This window comes from Brassica oleracea, chromosome C3 (genome assembly GCF_000695525.1).
Source record: "Brassica oleracea var. oleracea cultivar TO1000 chromosome C3, BOL, whole genome shotgun sequence".
Classification (NCBI taxonomy): Eukaryota; Viridiplantae; Streptophyta; class Magnoliopsida; order Brassicales; family Brassicaceae; genus Brassica; species Brassica oleracea.
The window spans coordinates 24,728,682-24,743,188 of NC_027750.1; the positions used below are offsets into that span (position 1 = coordinate 24,728,682).

A 14,507-nucleotide genomic window follows, 5' to 3' on the forward strand; every position below is an offset into this window, starting at 1 on the left:
TAGTTTTCTGTTTGACTCCAAGTTTTGAGTCACTTTTGCAAAAAGCCGTTCTTTTTATTCTCCCCACTTGATTGAGAGAGAGATAAAGGTCGAGGAGGTCTTTTTATCTTCCTTCATGTTAAACAAATCTTCTTAAGAAAACTACTACTATTTTTTTGTTTACGCTCTAATTGATAAAAAAATATCTTAAGCATCTTTATATTTTCTTATATAATAGCGTTTAGGAGAAGAAAAAAAAACTATTTATAGCCTAACTTTTTGGAAAGAAATTGTTATTTTTTCTTTCATATTTGAATTTTTTTTTTGAAATGTTTAGAACAAAATAGAAAATATCATTTTATAAAAATGTATTGGAATTAGTTCGAATTATATTTTAAAAATTCTCTAAAAATAATAATAAAATACATTAGAAATAGTTATAATGGAGAATTAAAATTACAAGCAGCTTAGAAGATTCCGTTTGATATTGAGGCTCTTTCCATTTGCAATGTTATCTAGTAGAATTGCGTTTTTCATTTTCTGGTCTGAAAGGTCCTTAACAATGGTTTGATGAGAAAGAATAACTTTTATTTTCTCGCAGATCCATGACTAGCCGAAAAAACACACATTGGTGTAGTACATGCAGACGAGGAATCCGTCTTCTCCTTGAAGGCTCAAGAGGAGGGGTTTGCATTTACTGTGGTAACACTTCTCATGAACGGCTCTATGAAAATGTTGAACTTAGCCCTTTTGATTTTTTCGGAGTATCCAATAAACAATCTCTTAACCGTCCCGGCAACAACAACAGAAGATTGATTCTTATAAACCAATCGAGTTTTCAAGAATTGTTTAACCGGTTCTCCGCACAAAACCGCCGTGGTCCACCTCCAGCTTCACTAACCGTAATTAACTCAATGCCAAAGGTCAAGATTAGGAAGAAACATCTCGGTTTGGATCCGTCTTGTCCGGTTTGAAGTCGGATCGGTTGCAAGAAAGTTGCCGTGTAAACATATCTACCATTCGGAATGTATAGTTCCCTGGCTAGTACAGCGTAATACTTGTCCAGTGTGTCGCAAAGAGCTGCCACAAGACCGGAATAATGGCGGGAAGAATCCTTTGTTTTATCTCTTGCCGTTTAGCTCCTCTGGTTCGGCCTCAAACACCAGTGGATCACCTTTTCATTGAGATGCTTGTATAGTTGTGTCTCAGTCCTTAAGGCTCCAATCCATGAAATATATAACTATTAAGAGGCATGATGTACAAAGCGACAGTGCTGCGGTAATGGACGTAAAAGGGAAAGCTAAAGTGGGCCTTGAGGAGATAGGATCCACGACGAAGAAGACAGGCCCATGTGAGATAGCATCACCCGCGCAACTGTCGGATTTTGAAGTTGAAGATAAGAAGAGTAGAGAAAGCAAAGTACAGATGACGCAAGAGGTCAGAAGAGAGAATGGGCTAAAACTGTACAACCAATTCTCAGCCTTAGATTCACAAGAAGAGTAGGATCATGCCAGCTGGATAGAACCTCTAGGGTTTCTTCTTCTTGTATAAATAAACTCATATGTAATCGTTCATGGTTAAGAAAGTATGAAATGAAAATTCAGTAAAACAAGCTTTCTTCTTCTTGATATCACAGTTACATAAACTTCTTTAATAACTTCTTCTGATAAATTGTTGGTTTGAAAAAAATTATATGTTGATGTACAAAAGGGATTTGGATGATAGTACGATTTGTATTTATATCGAATGTATAATATAATTATTGTTTTGAATAAAACATTTGGAATCACAATGTTCGTAACTACTAGTATATTAGTAATTAAGTTTACAGAATTTGTTTTGCATGCTGTCATTGGCCTTAACCGGAATCTCTTTTATAATTTTTAGGATATTTAATTTGCTCAACCAATATCAATGGACAATTAACTTTATACTGTAATTCATAAGTATATTTTTGAAGATATATCTAAAACTATGCAAACCATTTTTAGGATGTTTAGTTGTTGAACCAATATTAGTGAACAAGTAATAGTATACTATAATTCATAAGAATATTTTCGAAGAAAATATCTAAAAACTAGGTAAAAACTCATCCATGTATAGTAGAATACGAGAATCAAGTGAACGGGTAAATTAATGGTGTTGATTCTTTAATTCAAACTCAATTTCCGCTAGAAAAGAATGACCAGAAATTATCTATTTATTGAAAAAATCCAAAGCATAAAATAATTCAAATGTAAATTAATTCTATAAAATTTTGTATATTAGTTGCATTTTTGTTGAAATCATGGATTATAAGAAAAATTGGTGGGTGGTAAAAAAAAAACTAAACTTGGTAATCCTGTGCATGCATTAGCTATGTGACCGTACAAATGCGGCCATCACTCTTAACTCGTGGAGTTTTGAGACACATATGCTTTGATAACGTATTCTCTCCCTATTCTATATCCAAAAAGAAGATAAATTTTAAACTTAAAGATATTCCAATCCTATGTTTTAGTTTGACTATAAATGATCATCTCATAATATTAAAATCATTTACTTTTAGTTTTTGATCATCAACCACAGTCCTCTAAATGTAATACTTAAACAAGGCATCCAATTTATCAAGAGATATCAAATCATGAGAGTACCAACTCTAATGAACGCTTTCTGCTATGGTTGACATATCCGGTGGTTTTAGATAGCGTTGTATTTTTGGAAACGTCATGATAGAGCGGCATAATTGGAAACGCTATGATAGTATTCATTTAATAGCACATAAAATAATAAACGTTATAATAGTATACTTTTTGAATCCCTAAACCCTAAACAAACTTCTGAACCATATACTCTAAAAAGCTAAATTTAACTAATATAGTTATAATCTTTATAATATTTTAGAAATTAAACTCCAAATCTTAAATATAGAACTATAAACTTAAATATTTTAAAATTAAACACCAAACCTATATACATTAAATCCAAACCCTATATCATACATAATCTCTAAATCTAAAATCATAAACTTCGTATTTGATAGTTCTAAAATTTCAATACTAAAACATACACGTTAAGACTAAAATAAATTTATTATATCTATACTCACAGAATTTCAACACAAAACCTTAACCTTTTTTAATCAAAAATCTGAAAGATAATACTTATAAAAATATAATCTTTTCAAATTTAATTTTTCAAACCTTAAATCTAACCTTAGAACTCTATCACATAGACTTTTGCTCTAAAATCTGAAATTCAATAGTTCTTCATTAACTTTATAAACGTAAATGATAATTTAGGTTATATATTAATAAAATTAGTTACACAATAAAACAGTTTTTGATTGGTTTTAATCCAATCGTTATAACTCATTATTTTGTTAATCTTTTTTCTTTTTTTTCTAATTGGTCAGTTAATAAAACAAAGAGAAATTTTTTTCATTGGTGAAAACAGGAGGGTGAGGATAGCTTCTATATTTGATCTCCACCGTAGATTTAACTCGATCTAAGGGGCATAAGTGATTCACTTTAAATTTTTTTTTTTTGCATTTCTCGTCTCCTCTTCTCTAGCAATCTCTCGTCTCCTCCTCTCTCACCATCTCTTCAATCCTCATCTCACGATCTCTCAAACTTGCTGTCTGTCGTCACGGATTTAAGCTCACCACCTCTGCTCAAGTCTGGAAACCATGACCCCTCGCCTCCTCCCCTTGGTCTATCTCTACTTAAGCGTTCATCTTCTTTTCATTTTTTTTTAATAAAATCTATTGCTTTTGTTTACAGATCTGGAATGATGATGACAAAGAGGAGGTAATGGTGATCCAGAGACAGAGGCGGCATAAGTGATTCACTTTAATTTTTTTTGCATTTCTCGTCTCCTCTTCTCTAGCAATCTCTCGTCTCCTCCTCTCTCACCATCTCTTCAATCCTCATCTCACGATCTCTCAAACTTGCTGTCTGTCGTCACGGATTTAAGCTCACCACCTCTGCTCAAGTCTGGAAACCATGACCCCTCGCCTCCTCCCCTTGGTCTATCTCTACTTAAGCGTTCATCTTCTTTTCATTTTTTTTTAAATAAAATCTATCGCTTTTGTTTACAGATCTGGAATAATGATGACATAGAGGAGGTAATGGTGATCCAGAGACAGAGGCGGCGGCCGACGCACAAAGAAGTTGAAGACGGCGGGGAGTTATGAAGACAACGGGCGATGCACAAAAAGAGGCCTACGAAGTCATAATGGAAGAGGAAGGGTAAGCTAGCTATAGTGATGGAGGTAGATTCAAGCAAGAAGAGAAGAGAGGCAGGCAAGATAAGAAGAAGAAGAGAGGCGGAGAAGGAACGTAGACTAGGTTTTAGTTTTAAGTTTAGTTTGGTTTACTTTCATGTATCAGTATAAAAAAATTGATATATAAAATTTTTAAAATTATTTTTTTCTTATTTTTTTTTATTTTTTAATAATGTTATAATAACAAAAATTATACGCTATTAAAGAATATTTAATTGCGGATAGAAAAGCGCTATTGTAGCGGAAGAAAAGATAGCAGTGTTAAAAACCGCTATGTAATGTCCTTTACCTACTATCACGGGTAGGGATGTCAATTGGACGGACCGGTGGATTTGGGCGTGTCCAAATGAGCTTATTTTTTTCTGGACGTTTTTGGTCAAGACCAAATAGCACCATGTCCAAATATGACCATGTCCAAATAGGACCATGACCAGGTGGACTGTCCATAGAGTCCAGATGTCCATTTAATGTAAAATGTCTAATTTTGATCTATCGTCCCATCATCGAATCGAAGACAAAGTGAGAGACGGAAAGGAGAGTCGAGATGGAGAGACACAACTCGAGAGATGAAGAGACAAGGCGGAGAGACACTGCTCGAGGGATGGAGAAACGAGGCGGAAAGACAAGTCGAGAGAGAGAGTCGAGACTCGAGAGACAGACGGAGGCCAATTGTGATTTTAGATTTTTTTCTCCAAATACTAACCCTAGATATTTTTAAAATATGGGCGTATTTGGGCGGTCCATGTCCATTTGGTTTTGTCCATTGGACTTTTGGCGTATCTGGGCATAGTCCATTTGGACATAAAATATTTCGGGCAGATTTAGGTGTGACCATATTAGTCCATATCGATTTGGACATGGACCACCCATGAACAATGTGCCCAATTGACATCCCTAATCACGGGCGATGATACAGCGTTTCAAAAACCGCTATCGTATCGTTATATAGCGTTTTTCGCCCGCTAATAAAACTCATTTTTCTTGTAGTGGAAGAGACCTTTTCGTCGTCATTTTGCTGCACTTAAATTGAATTTGCCAGCTAGGATTGTCCTACTCATGCTAATAGCGGCAGGGCTTCTTGTATAACGACATTAACATGTCTACTCTCAGAACATCCTCCTATACATCAGCCGAATACTCAAAAAAATAAGTGTGCAAAATGAATTAATATGGAATAGAAGAAACAGAACTTGAAGAGTTGTTATAGAATGTTGCTGCACCTTTTTGATGGTTACTGAGATCTGCAAGCGAAGCTCTGTGTCGAAAGCAAGAAAAACTACTCGGTATTGTCACTCACCTACCTCCTTATCGATGAGAAATTTAGTGGTGGATTCAAAAACAGCGGTGGATTCGATCTTTATCACATTTATCCTTTGTGCTAACCATCATCACAAACGACAGGAAGCGCCTGAGAAGAGAAAGATTCCTCATTTATTTTTCTCTTTTTTTTTGAAAAAAAACTTAGGTTTTTAGTTTGGTTAATTATCGGTTAGATGATTTACAATTAGATTTATGTTATAGCCCAATAAAATCTGTTTACAGTATGTGTATATAAAGATTTCTAAGTTTTAGTTTTGTGGGTAAGTAGATTTTTAATTTTTAATTGATGGATAAATAAAATGAGGTAAAAACACTTTGGACAAATCTCCAAAATAGCACCCTTCTAAATTTATATCACAAAAATAGCACTCAAAAACAAAAATGACCAAAATAGCACATTTCTAAGTTTTTCCTTTGAAAATTTTAATTTTTTTATTTTACAAAATTTGAAATCTTATCCCCAAAACCTCATTTCTCAACTCTAAACCCTAAACCCTAAAATTTAAACCCTAAACCGTAAACTCTAAACCCTAAACCCTAAACCCTAAATCAACCCGACCCTTTAACTCTAAACCCTAAGTTTGTGACTTTTGATAAAACATTAAGTGCTATTTTTGTGATTTTTGACCTTGAGTGCTAGTTTCGAAACAAAAATTTGATTTAGTGATATTTTTGTCTTTTTCTCAAACACTTTTGTGTGTATATGGTACTTGTATATGAAAGTTTCGATAAAAAATAGGTGGTTTACCCTTAGTCTTAATTGTAAACTTTATTTCTCCGAATAGTCTTAATTGTTTATTCATTGAGTATTATCAAACGGATAAGTACATACTGACTTAGTTATTTATCATTTATTTGTCAGTTGTGATCTTGTGAAGATCTCTCTATACTGCATAATCTAAAACCCCTCAATAACCTAATTCATTGAGTATATATACACGTATAATAAGTTACGATAAAACATAGAAAGAGGGGAGAATATATATTATACAATGGAGAATATTGAAATGAGTAGAAGAGATGTGATTGTATTCAGAGGAATATGGTATGTAATGACTCTACTCTCGCTCTTTGGCCTCTCCGTATCACTCAATCTTCTGTGGCCACCTGGGGGAAAGTCACCAGCATCTTCTCGTTTCCTCAGGGACGGCGCTGTGAGTGCCACAACATTCTATGCAGTGACGGTACTCAGGTATCTCTTATTCACCGATCCTCCTTCCACTAATGGTTACAAGGATTTTACTACAGAGAAAGAGAGGATTCCTCAACTCGTCTTTGCGGAGCTTGCTTTATTGGTGTTACTGGTATCTCCGCTATTCTATTCGGATCATGACGTATCGTTTGTGTTGTACATGTCGTTATTCACCATATCGTTGTTCATCGGTGGGACAGGTCTGATTCAGCTATCAGATAAATTTAGGATGGAGATGAAACATGCTTATATCACGCTTCTCTGCGGTTTGCTGTGTTGGCTTTTTGGGATTTATTTTTCTATTTACGGCGAACACAATTCGGTAGTGACAATGATTCTTCTCGTAGTTTATTCTATGTTTGTCATGTTTATCTATATTTATAATACTTACAACAGAGAGGAATTCCCTATGAATTCCAGGGTTTCCCCTCTTCCTGCTTAATTCTCTTGCTCAGGAGATAAGTGTTTCTTTATTGACTTGGTATGACTATATAGTGATCCCCCAAGAAAGATACAATATTGTAATTTTTACTCTAATAATTAATGGAACCAATCAAGTTAGATAAGCTTCTTCTTGAGGAAGAAGCGTTTGAGATGCCAAACTTGAAAAAGCGAAACTGTAATAGAGAGACCTAATGACATAAAGCTAAACTGTGCAACCCTCTTGTTAGTCTTGTCGTTTACTTCCCTCATATATGCTTCCCTGCACAATATTTTTATAATTAGCAAAGATTCATCAAAAGAGAGAGAGATAAGAGTTTTAAGATTTCAAACTGAGAAGATGGTGTAAATAACCTGACTCTTAGATAGATAATGTTTGCGCTAATTTCATTAACACATTCTTCAGATTTTCGAAGCTCAAGCTATTCATCCACACATGTGTTTTAATTTGCAGAAAATATTGTATTATATGAATTATGAATTAATTGTGCCTCGATCTTTTGTTTCTTGGCAACAGCATCCCAGTCTTTGGTTCGAATCCCCATCTTCCAGTCAAGACTGACTATAGCAGTGCCATTGACTGTGTAATGTGACTGATCATGATGAGACGACAAACAAGCAAAGTATGTTCCTGTCTCGCTCGTTGTAAACGCAAACTGACCATGCGTCTCGTTTGTTTTTTTTGTATAGTTCCTTCCCGTTAGGTGATGATACCTGTAACCAACGCATTACACACGCACTTAGAATATATATAACTTAGTCCTATTTCTCTTACTCTACCAATACTAGAAGTTATAGATATAACATTTGTAAACCGATCAATATGTAGCACATATGACCCTGATTATGACCGGAGCTATGACAGGTATGTCGTGGATCCTGCATGCATGTAAACACCTTTCCATCCTTCTTAAACATGTGACACTCAAGAAGCTTAATATTGGTATAGTGTAAAGTTTTTGTTCTTAAACATGTGACACTCAAGAAGCTTAAACATGTGACACTCAAGAAGCTTAATATTGGTGTAAGACTTTCTTGTTGGTTGAGACGAATTCAGATTTGGCTAAGGAGAAAGCCAAGCTAGAAGATAAAGTTGCTGAAACTCTTAAGTATGCTTCAGAGAAAGAAGAAGAAGCACAACAGGCTGGTGCTCAACTTGCAGAGACTCAGAAGAATTTGAGGATGCTGAATAAGGGACGAATCAGCTAGATCATCTTCTCAGTATGGGGCAAAGTGATAGATGTGGTCTTGGATATCAAGGAGAATGTTTGAAAGCTGAAGGTGTTTTTGTATCAGCAGATAAAACTAAGGATGTAGCTACGTCTGCTACAAAGCCTGAGGTTAAGAGTTTTGCTGGGAATGCAACAAATAGAAAGACTATAGTGAAGCTTGCAACTGGTGTGAAGAATGTGACTGCTACGCGTAGATACAACTGATATGGTATTGAAACAATTATTGCACGACGTCGTTTTTATCGTTTCGAATTGAAAATATATAAAAAGACATACCCGAGATTCGAACCCTGGTCTCACTCAAGCAACAAAGGAAACACAAACCACCATGCTACTGCAGCCATATCATTAACGTAACAGATTATTAATTACTTTAACACATTTATGATCTTTTGAAATATATTAATAACTAATAACTCATATATCATCTCATCATTAAAAATTATATAAATATATATCATATTAATGAAAAAAAATAAATATAATTACAAATATAATTTTTACATCAACTTATATATTATATTTTTTATACATTTTATCAAAATTAATGTTTTATTTCACAACTAATGATAAAATGTATATATGTATACAAAATGTGCATTACAAATTTTTCTTATAAACATTAATTTTAAATTTATAAACATGAAACATTGATTTATGTATGTTATCATATTAATAAAAAATAAATATAATTACATATATACATTGATTTATATATGTATATCATATCATCAAAATTAATTTTTATTTCGCAATTAATGTTAAAATGTATATATGTTGTATCAAAATAATCTTTTTATTTCAAAATTAATGTTTTATTTCACAATTTTGATAAAATGAGTATATATATATATATATATATTTAATGATGTATATATGTATACATATGTGATTTATATATGTATATCATATTATCAAAATTAATGTTTTATTAATATACATTTTATATATTAGATTTTGTATACATATATACATTTCTTATTAATATGATATATATATTTAATTATGAGATGATATATGAGTTATTAGTTATTAATATATTTCAAAAGGTTAGAAATGTATTAAAGTTAATAATAATCTATTATACTATCGATGTAGTTGCAGTAGCACAGTGGTTTCTATTTCGTCTTTTGCTTGAGTGAGACCAGGGATCAAACACAAGTATGTCATTTTTTAGAATATTAATTATTTTAATTCGAATTATAAAACGACGTTGTTTTAAGATTTACACTAAAAAATAACGATTGACTAACGGTTAGTTAGTCAAAGTAGGATCTTGTGTTACATTGTAAAGTTTGGGTAGGAATTTCAAATAATTTTACACTTTGGGCATAAAATCACACTTGCTCTTTGTTCAGGTCTGAAAATGCACGACCGGAATTTTTAAAGTCGAAAAAGGCCCTTTTCTCCTAGATAAATGTGGGCGCTAGACATGTCAATTATTTTTTCTTGTAATCGAAACTATTATTAGTATTGATATATTATTTTAATATTTTTATCCAAACTCTAATAAAGCAAATATAAAAGTTGTTAATGCACTTTATTGTTTCATCATTACAAGTGTTACATTTTAAATTTTACAAAAGTACCTTCTTCTTTTATGTACAACATGTTTTTATTTTCAAAATACAAAGTATGAAACGTTTGACCATGTTTATCATAAATTTTGTTCTCTTATATTTTTTGTTTTAATTGATAATTGATTATTTAAATCTTATTAAATTTGGTTTGTGTATAAAATGTTTTTAAAGCATACGAAAAAATAAAAAAAATTGTGATAGAGAAGAAAATTTTACACTCACTTTATAAATTTTTTATTTTTTAAAAATGAAACTCTTTTTTTAATGAAAATTCACATGTATTAAAACGATGGAAGTGGCAATGACAAATTATTTTTTGAAAAGCCCACAAAAGCCCGAAAAGCCCTATAGCCCTATAAGGGCCGGGCCGGGCTTTGAATTTTAGGCCCAAATAATTTTCGGGCCGGGCCGGGCCGGGCTCAAATATTTACGGGCTTAGCGGGTTTGGGCCGGGCCGGGCCGGGCCAGCCCGAATTGACTCCCCTATTGGGCGCTACGCTGTGAGATAAAAAATATAAATTTTATAAAATAATTGAATTCATGGTATGATATCATTTGTGATGATTTATTTTATTCTGTAATCATTACTTTAAATATGTTTGTAATGTATCTTGTTAGTTTTTCTCCATCTCCTCTTGAAAAGTTTAATAACACTTGAAAACTGTTTTTTTTATTCATTTTAGAATTTAAATATGTTTTTGTCTGCAATGAGTTTGTGAAAATAACCTTTTATGCTGTTTTAGACTTGTAAGCTTATTTTTTTTAAAATTGTCTTTGCTTCAAAATATGTAAGAATTAGACATGTATTTTCAAAAATGTTGAAACCCATATATAGAAAATACGTTTTTGAAACAAAGACAAACTCCTTTTTGTTTATATACGCCTCCCCTCTTTTCCAAATCTTATATTTCATAGAATCATTTTTTTTTTTGCTAAAATTTGGTAGTTCATAGAATCATGCACTGCACCAAACTTGCGATTAAAAGGACAAGTTTCCAAGTTCATCCTTTTCCAAACACTTTGTCTTACATTTACAGAACAAAACATCAAATGCTACCTCAAAATAACAATTAATCATTCCATTAACAGCTTCTCTCATCTATAGATATATTAAACTGTGACTTGTTAAAAATGAGAAATTTATTAGTTCAAAATATCAAATTTCATGTGAAAACATCTCTAATTTATAAAAATAGAAATTCAGTGTAGTAAAATAATATATAAGCTAGAGATAAATGTTTTTTTCAAAATATTAAAATAATATGTAAGCTATATGTATATAATTTTTTATAATAATAAGTGATCTATAGTAGTGTTTTTAGAGTACATTTGTTTTTTGAAAAATTAACTTGTTTTTGTACCAGATTATGATTATAATAGACGAATCCTATCATGTTATTGAATTCGTTAATTTTTCCTCACTCGTATACGGTGTTCATCCTATAAAAACAATAATTATGTATATATCTTATATAATCAAATAAACAAAATTAGCTAGATATTATCCAAAAACAATACCTGAAAGCATTCAACTACAGTTTGTTTCCAAAATACAATTGTCACCATGCTTCGAAAAGATAAAGCTCTACTCAAAAGTGTCAAACTATATCAAAAAGTGGAATCTATGTTCTTTTAAAAAAAAAAAATTTTTGTATAATTTGAAGCTCTTGCTTAAATATTTTCTTTTTCTTACTACTTGCCTTCAAGAGGTGCTCTTTTAAGAATTATTAAACTCCAATCTTCCAAGATTTTCTTCTTTAACACACAACAAATTCGAGTGAAACACTCTTTTTCGATCCTACTTTTGTCCTCTTACACATTTTTTCTCAAAGAAGTCAAGTTGATCCTACAATGACTAATATCTACCAACTTATAACTACAAAGACTCGAAAAGGAAAACAAACGCAAAAGCCGAGACACATGACCAGTAGTAATAACAGAGGGGGCAATAGGCAATATCTCTATTAGCCTCCTAATTAATCCTTAGTTTCAGAAACATAGAAGGAGAGGATAAATGAAGTTATGATGTAAGAAAGTTAACCACAATTGGCAACAACCACATGCTTCGACATATTTACAAATAATGAACTTCTCGAATCTTGATTTCCTTCATCACGTAAAAGCGTTTTGACTATTAGATTATGAGAATCATATGGTTAAGTACAATCATGTGGTTAAGTGATTGGTTTAGCTTCCTTTTACTAAACCGGTCATATATATATAGAGAATCACATGGTTAAGTACAATCATGTGGTTAAGTGATTGGTTTAGCTTCCTTTTACTAAACCGGTCATTCTTTTACTAAACCGGGCATGTATATATATAGGAGTTGGTACATTGTAAACATTGAGTTTGAGTAAATACATTTTCATTTTTCCGATCAGTAACAAACTTGGATCGTCTCTTTCACTAAAGCTCAAGCTCTAATATGGTATCAGAGAAGTGAATCTTCGCTTTCCCACTTCTTTTTCTCAGAAAATCAGCTCTTTCTCGGCGATTCTTATTGATTCCGAATCTCAAATGAGTCTTTCTCTCCGCGATTTGGTGAATCTCTTCGTCGAGCTGTGTTTTCTTGAGGTTTTTGCGATCTATCAGTTCATATCTGTGACAATCACACTTCTGATTTCGTTTTCTTCCTTTCATTGAACTTTGATTTGCGTTTCTCTTTTCGCGCAATCGATTTCTCTGTTTCTTGATATTGATTTTTTGTTTCGATGGCGAATGTACTGGAGGTTCGTAATCCGTCTATGTCTGGTGAGAATCGACAACCGGCGGCGACTCTGCAAGATCCAAACTTAAATCCTCTCTACGCTCATAGTGCCGATCACGCTGGTATCTCCCTTGTCTCTGAGAAACTAGCTGGATTAGGTAACTTCAATACTTGGCGTAGATCGATGCTTATGGCTTTAGGAGCTAGGAATAAAGCTGTTTTTGTTATTGGAACCTATCCGGAACTAGCTGAGGATCATCCTGATTATCCATCGTGGTCTCGTTGCAACAATATTTTGCTTACTTGGATTGTTAATGCTGTGGAGAAGAAGATTGCCAAGAGTATCATGTATTTGGATACGGCTTGCCAGATGTGGTTGGATATACATGATCAGTTCAAGCAAAGTGATGGACCACAGACTGCAGAGATAAAGCAACAAATATTTGCTGAAGTACAAGGATCTCAGAGTATCAGTGACTACTATACGAAGTTGAAGCAGCTCTGGGAAGAGTTGAAGAACCATGAGAGTCCATATACTTGTTGATGTGGTCGTCCTGACTGTGCTAGTCTTAAGAGGATAGTTGATAGAGAAGAACAAGATCACATTTTGAAGTTCTTGACTAGTCTCAACGATACATTTACTGCGACCAGAGGTCAGATACTGATGATGGAGCCAAGGCCAAACATTTCTAAGGTGTTCAACCTTGTTTCTCAGGAGGAAAGGCAATAGTCGATGAAGAGTGCAAGTACTGTTGCGTTTAATGTCTCTCAGAATAATACTGAAGATTCTCTTGTGGCAGCTTACAATGGTGGTTACAATAAGAATCGGTTTCGCCCCATTTGCTCTCATTGTGGACTGGCGGGTCATACTATCAATCGATGTTATAAGCTACATGGATATCCACAAGGGTATAAGCCTCATGAATTCAACAACAAGTCGCAGAATCAAGTTCAACCTTCAGGCTCACAGAAATCTACGCAGAATTGGCCTCCTCGTAAGGAAAATGTTTCCAATATGGTTCTTCAGGACACTGGTGGTATTTCTCTACACACTCAACAGGGTGTTCTCTTGGGCACGGTTACACAGGAACAAGTCCACCAACTTCTCAGTGTCTTGAGTACTCAATCTACTCCTTCCACAGACACGTTTTCACAGATTTCTGGTAGTAAAATACATCTCTCGGTTGGAACAGCTTCTACGTCTAAACCACAACCTCATCTTCTTACTCATATGTCCTCTGACACTCCACCATCAGGTACCACAACTAACTCTCATTTTGTTTCTGCGGGAATGAAGAACGGCCTTACTATTTTAGCTCCTACCTGGATAATTGATACTGGTGCTAGTTGCCATGTGTGCTCTGACTTAAAAATGTTTCTTCATACTAACTCAATTAGCAACACCTTTGTCACTTTACCTGATGGAAGTCGCATTTCAGTAACTCTCTCTGGCACAATCAAACTTAGTTCACGAGTGCTTGATGTTTTGTATATTCCTCGCCGGGCGAGCTGGCTCGTGTCGCGGCCGAGCTCGCCGGGCGATCTGTTTCGGCTGTTCACTTTCTCGGCTTTTGAAGTTTGACCGAGATTCGGTTTTTCTAAGGACTTTCGGACATCGATTTCGTCGTGACCGATTTTGACCCCAACAGTTAGCTTCCCAGCTAGCTAGGATCCGTGGACCTGGGTGTTAGGTCCTAGCTTGCGGTATGGTCTGTTCTAGGTGGAATTTAGACGTAATCGTTTGTCGAAAGATCGAAGGTGAATAGTAAAAAAAAAATTGTATAAGTAC

The 14,507-nt window shown here is 33.8% G+C and overlaps 2 protein-coding genes and 2 pseudogenes across 2 annotated transcripts; 3 read left to right on the top strand and 1 right to left on the bottom strand.

Moving 5' to 3' along the window:
- The first annotated feature begins 584 nt into the window (after positions 1–584).
- LOC106334692 lies at positions 585–1,164 on the top strand (annotated as a pseudogene).
- Positions 1,165–6,544: 5,380 nt separating this feature from the next.
- Positions 6,545–7,197, top strand: LOC106334688. The gene has a single exon (XM_013773017.1). It carries the CDS (start codon positions 6,556–6,558, stop codon positions 7,195–7,197), a length of 642 nt encoding a protein of 213 aa, XP_013628471.1. The 5' UTR covers positions 6,545–6,555.
- A 116-nt stretch (positions 7,198–7,313) lies between these two features.
- LOC106330207 lies at positions 7,314–7,925 on the bottom strand (annotated as a pseudogene).
- A 4,797-nt stretch (positions 7,926–12,722) lies between these two features.
- On the top strand, positions 12,723–13,262 carry LOC106330208. Its single transcript, XM_013768722.1, has one exon. The coding sequence runs from the start codon at positions 12,723–12,725 to the stop codon at positions 13,260–13,262; it is 540 nt and encodes a 179-aa protein (XP_013624176.1).
- Positions 13,263–14,507: the final 1,245 nt, after the last annotated feature.

Excerpts from the sequence above, each read along its gene's own strand:
- LOC106334688 (XM_013773017.1), top strand. The coding sequence starts at position 6,556 with ATGGAGAATATTGAAATGAGTAGAAGAGATGTGATTGTATTCAGAGGA.
- LOC106330208 (XM_013768722.1), top strand. The coding sequence starts at position 12,723 with ATGGCGAATGTACTGGAGGTTCGTAATCCGTCTATGTCTGGTGAGAAT.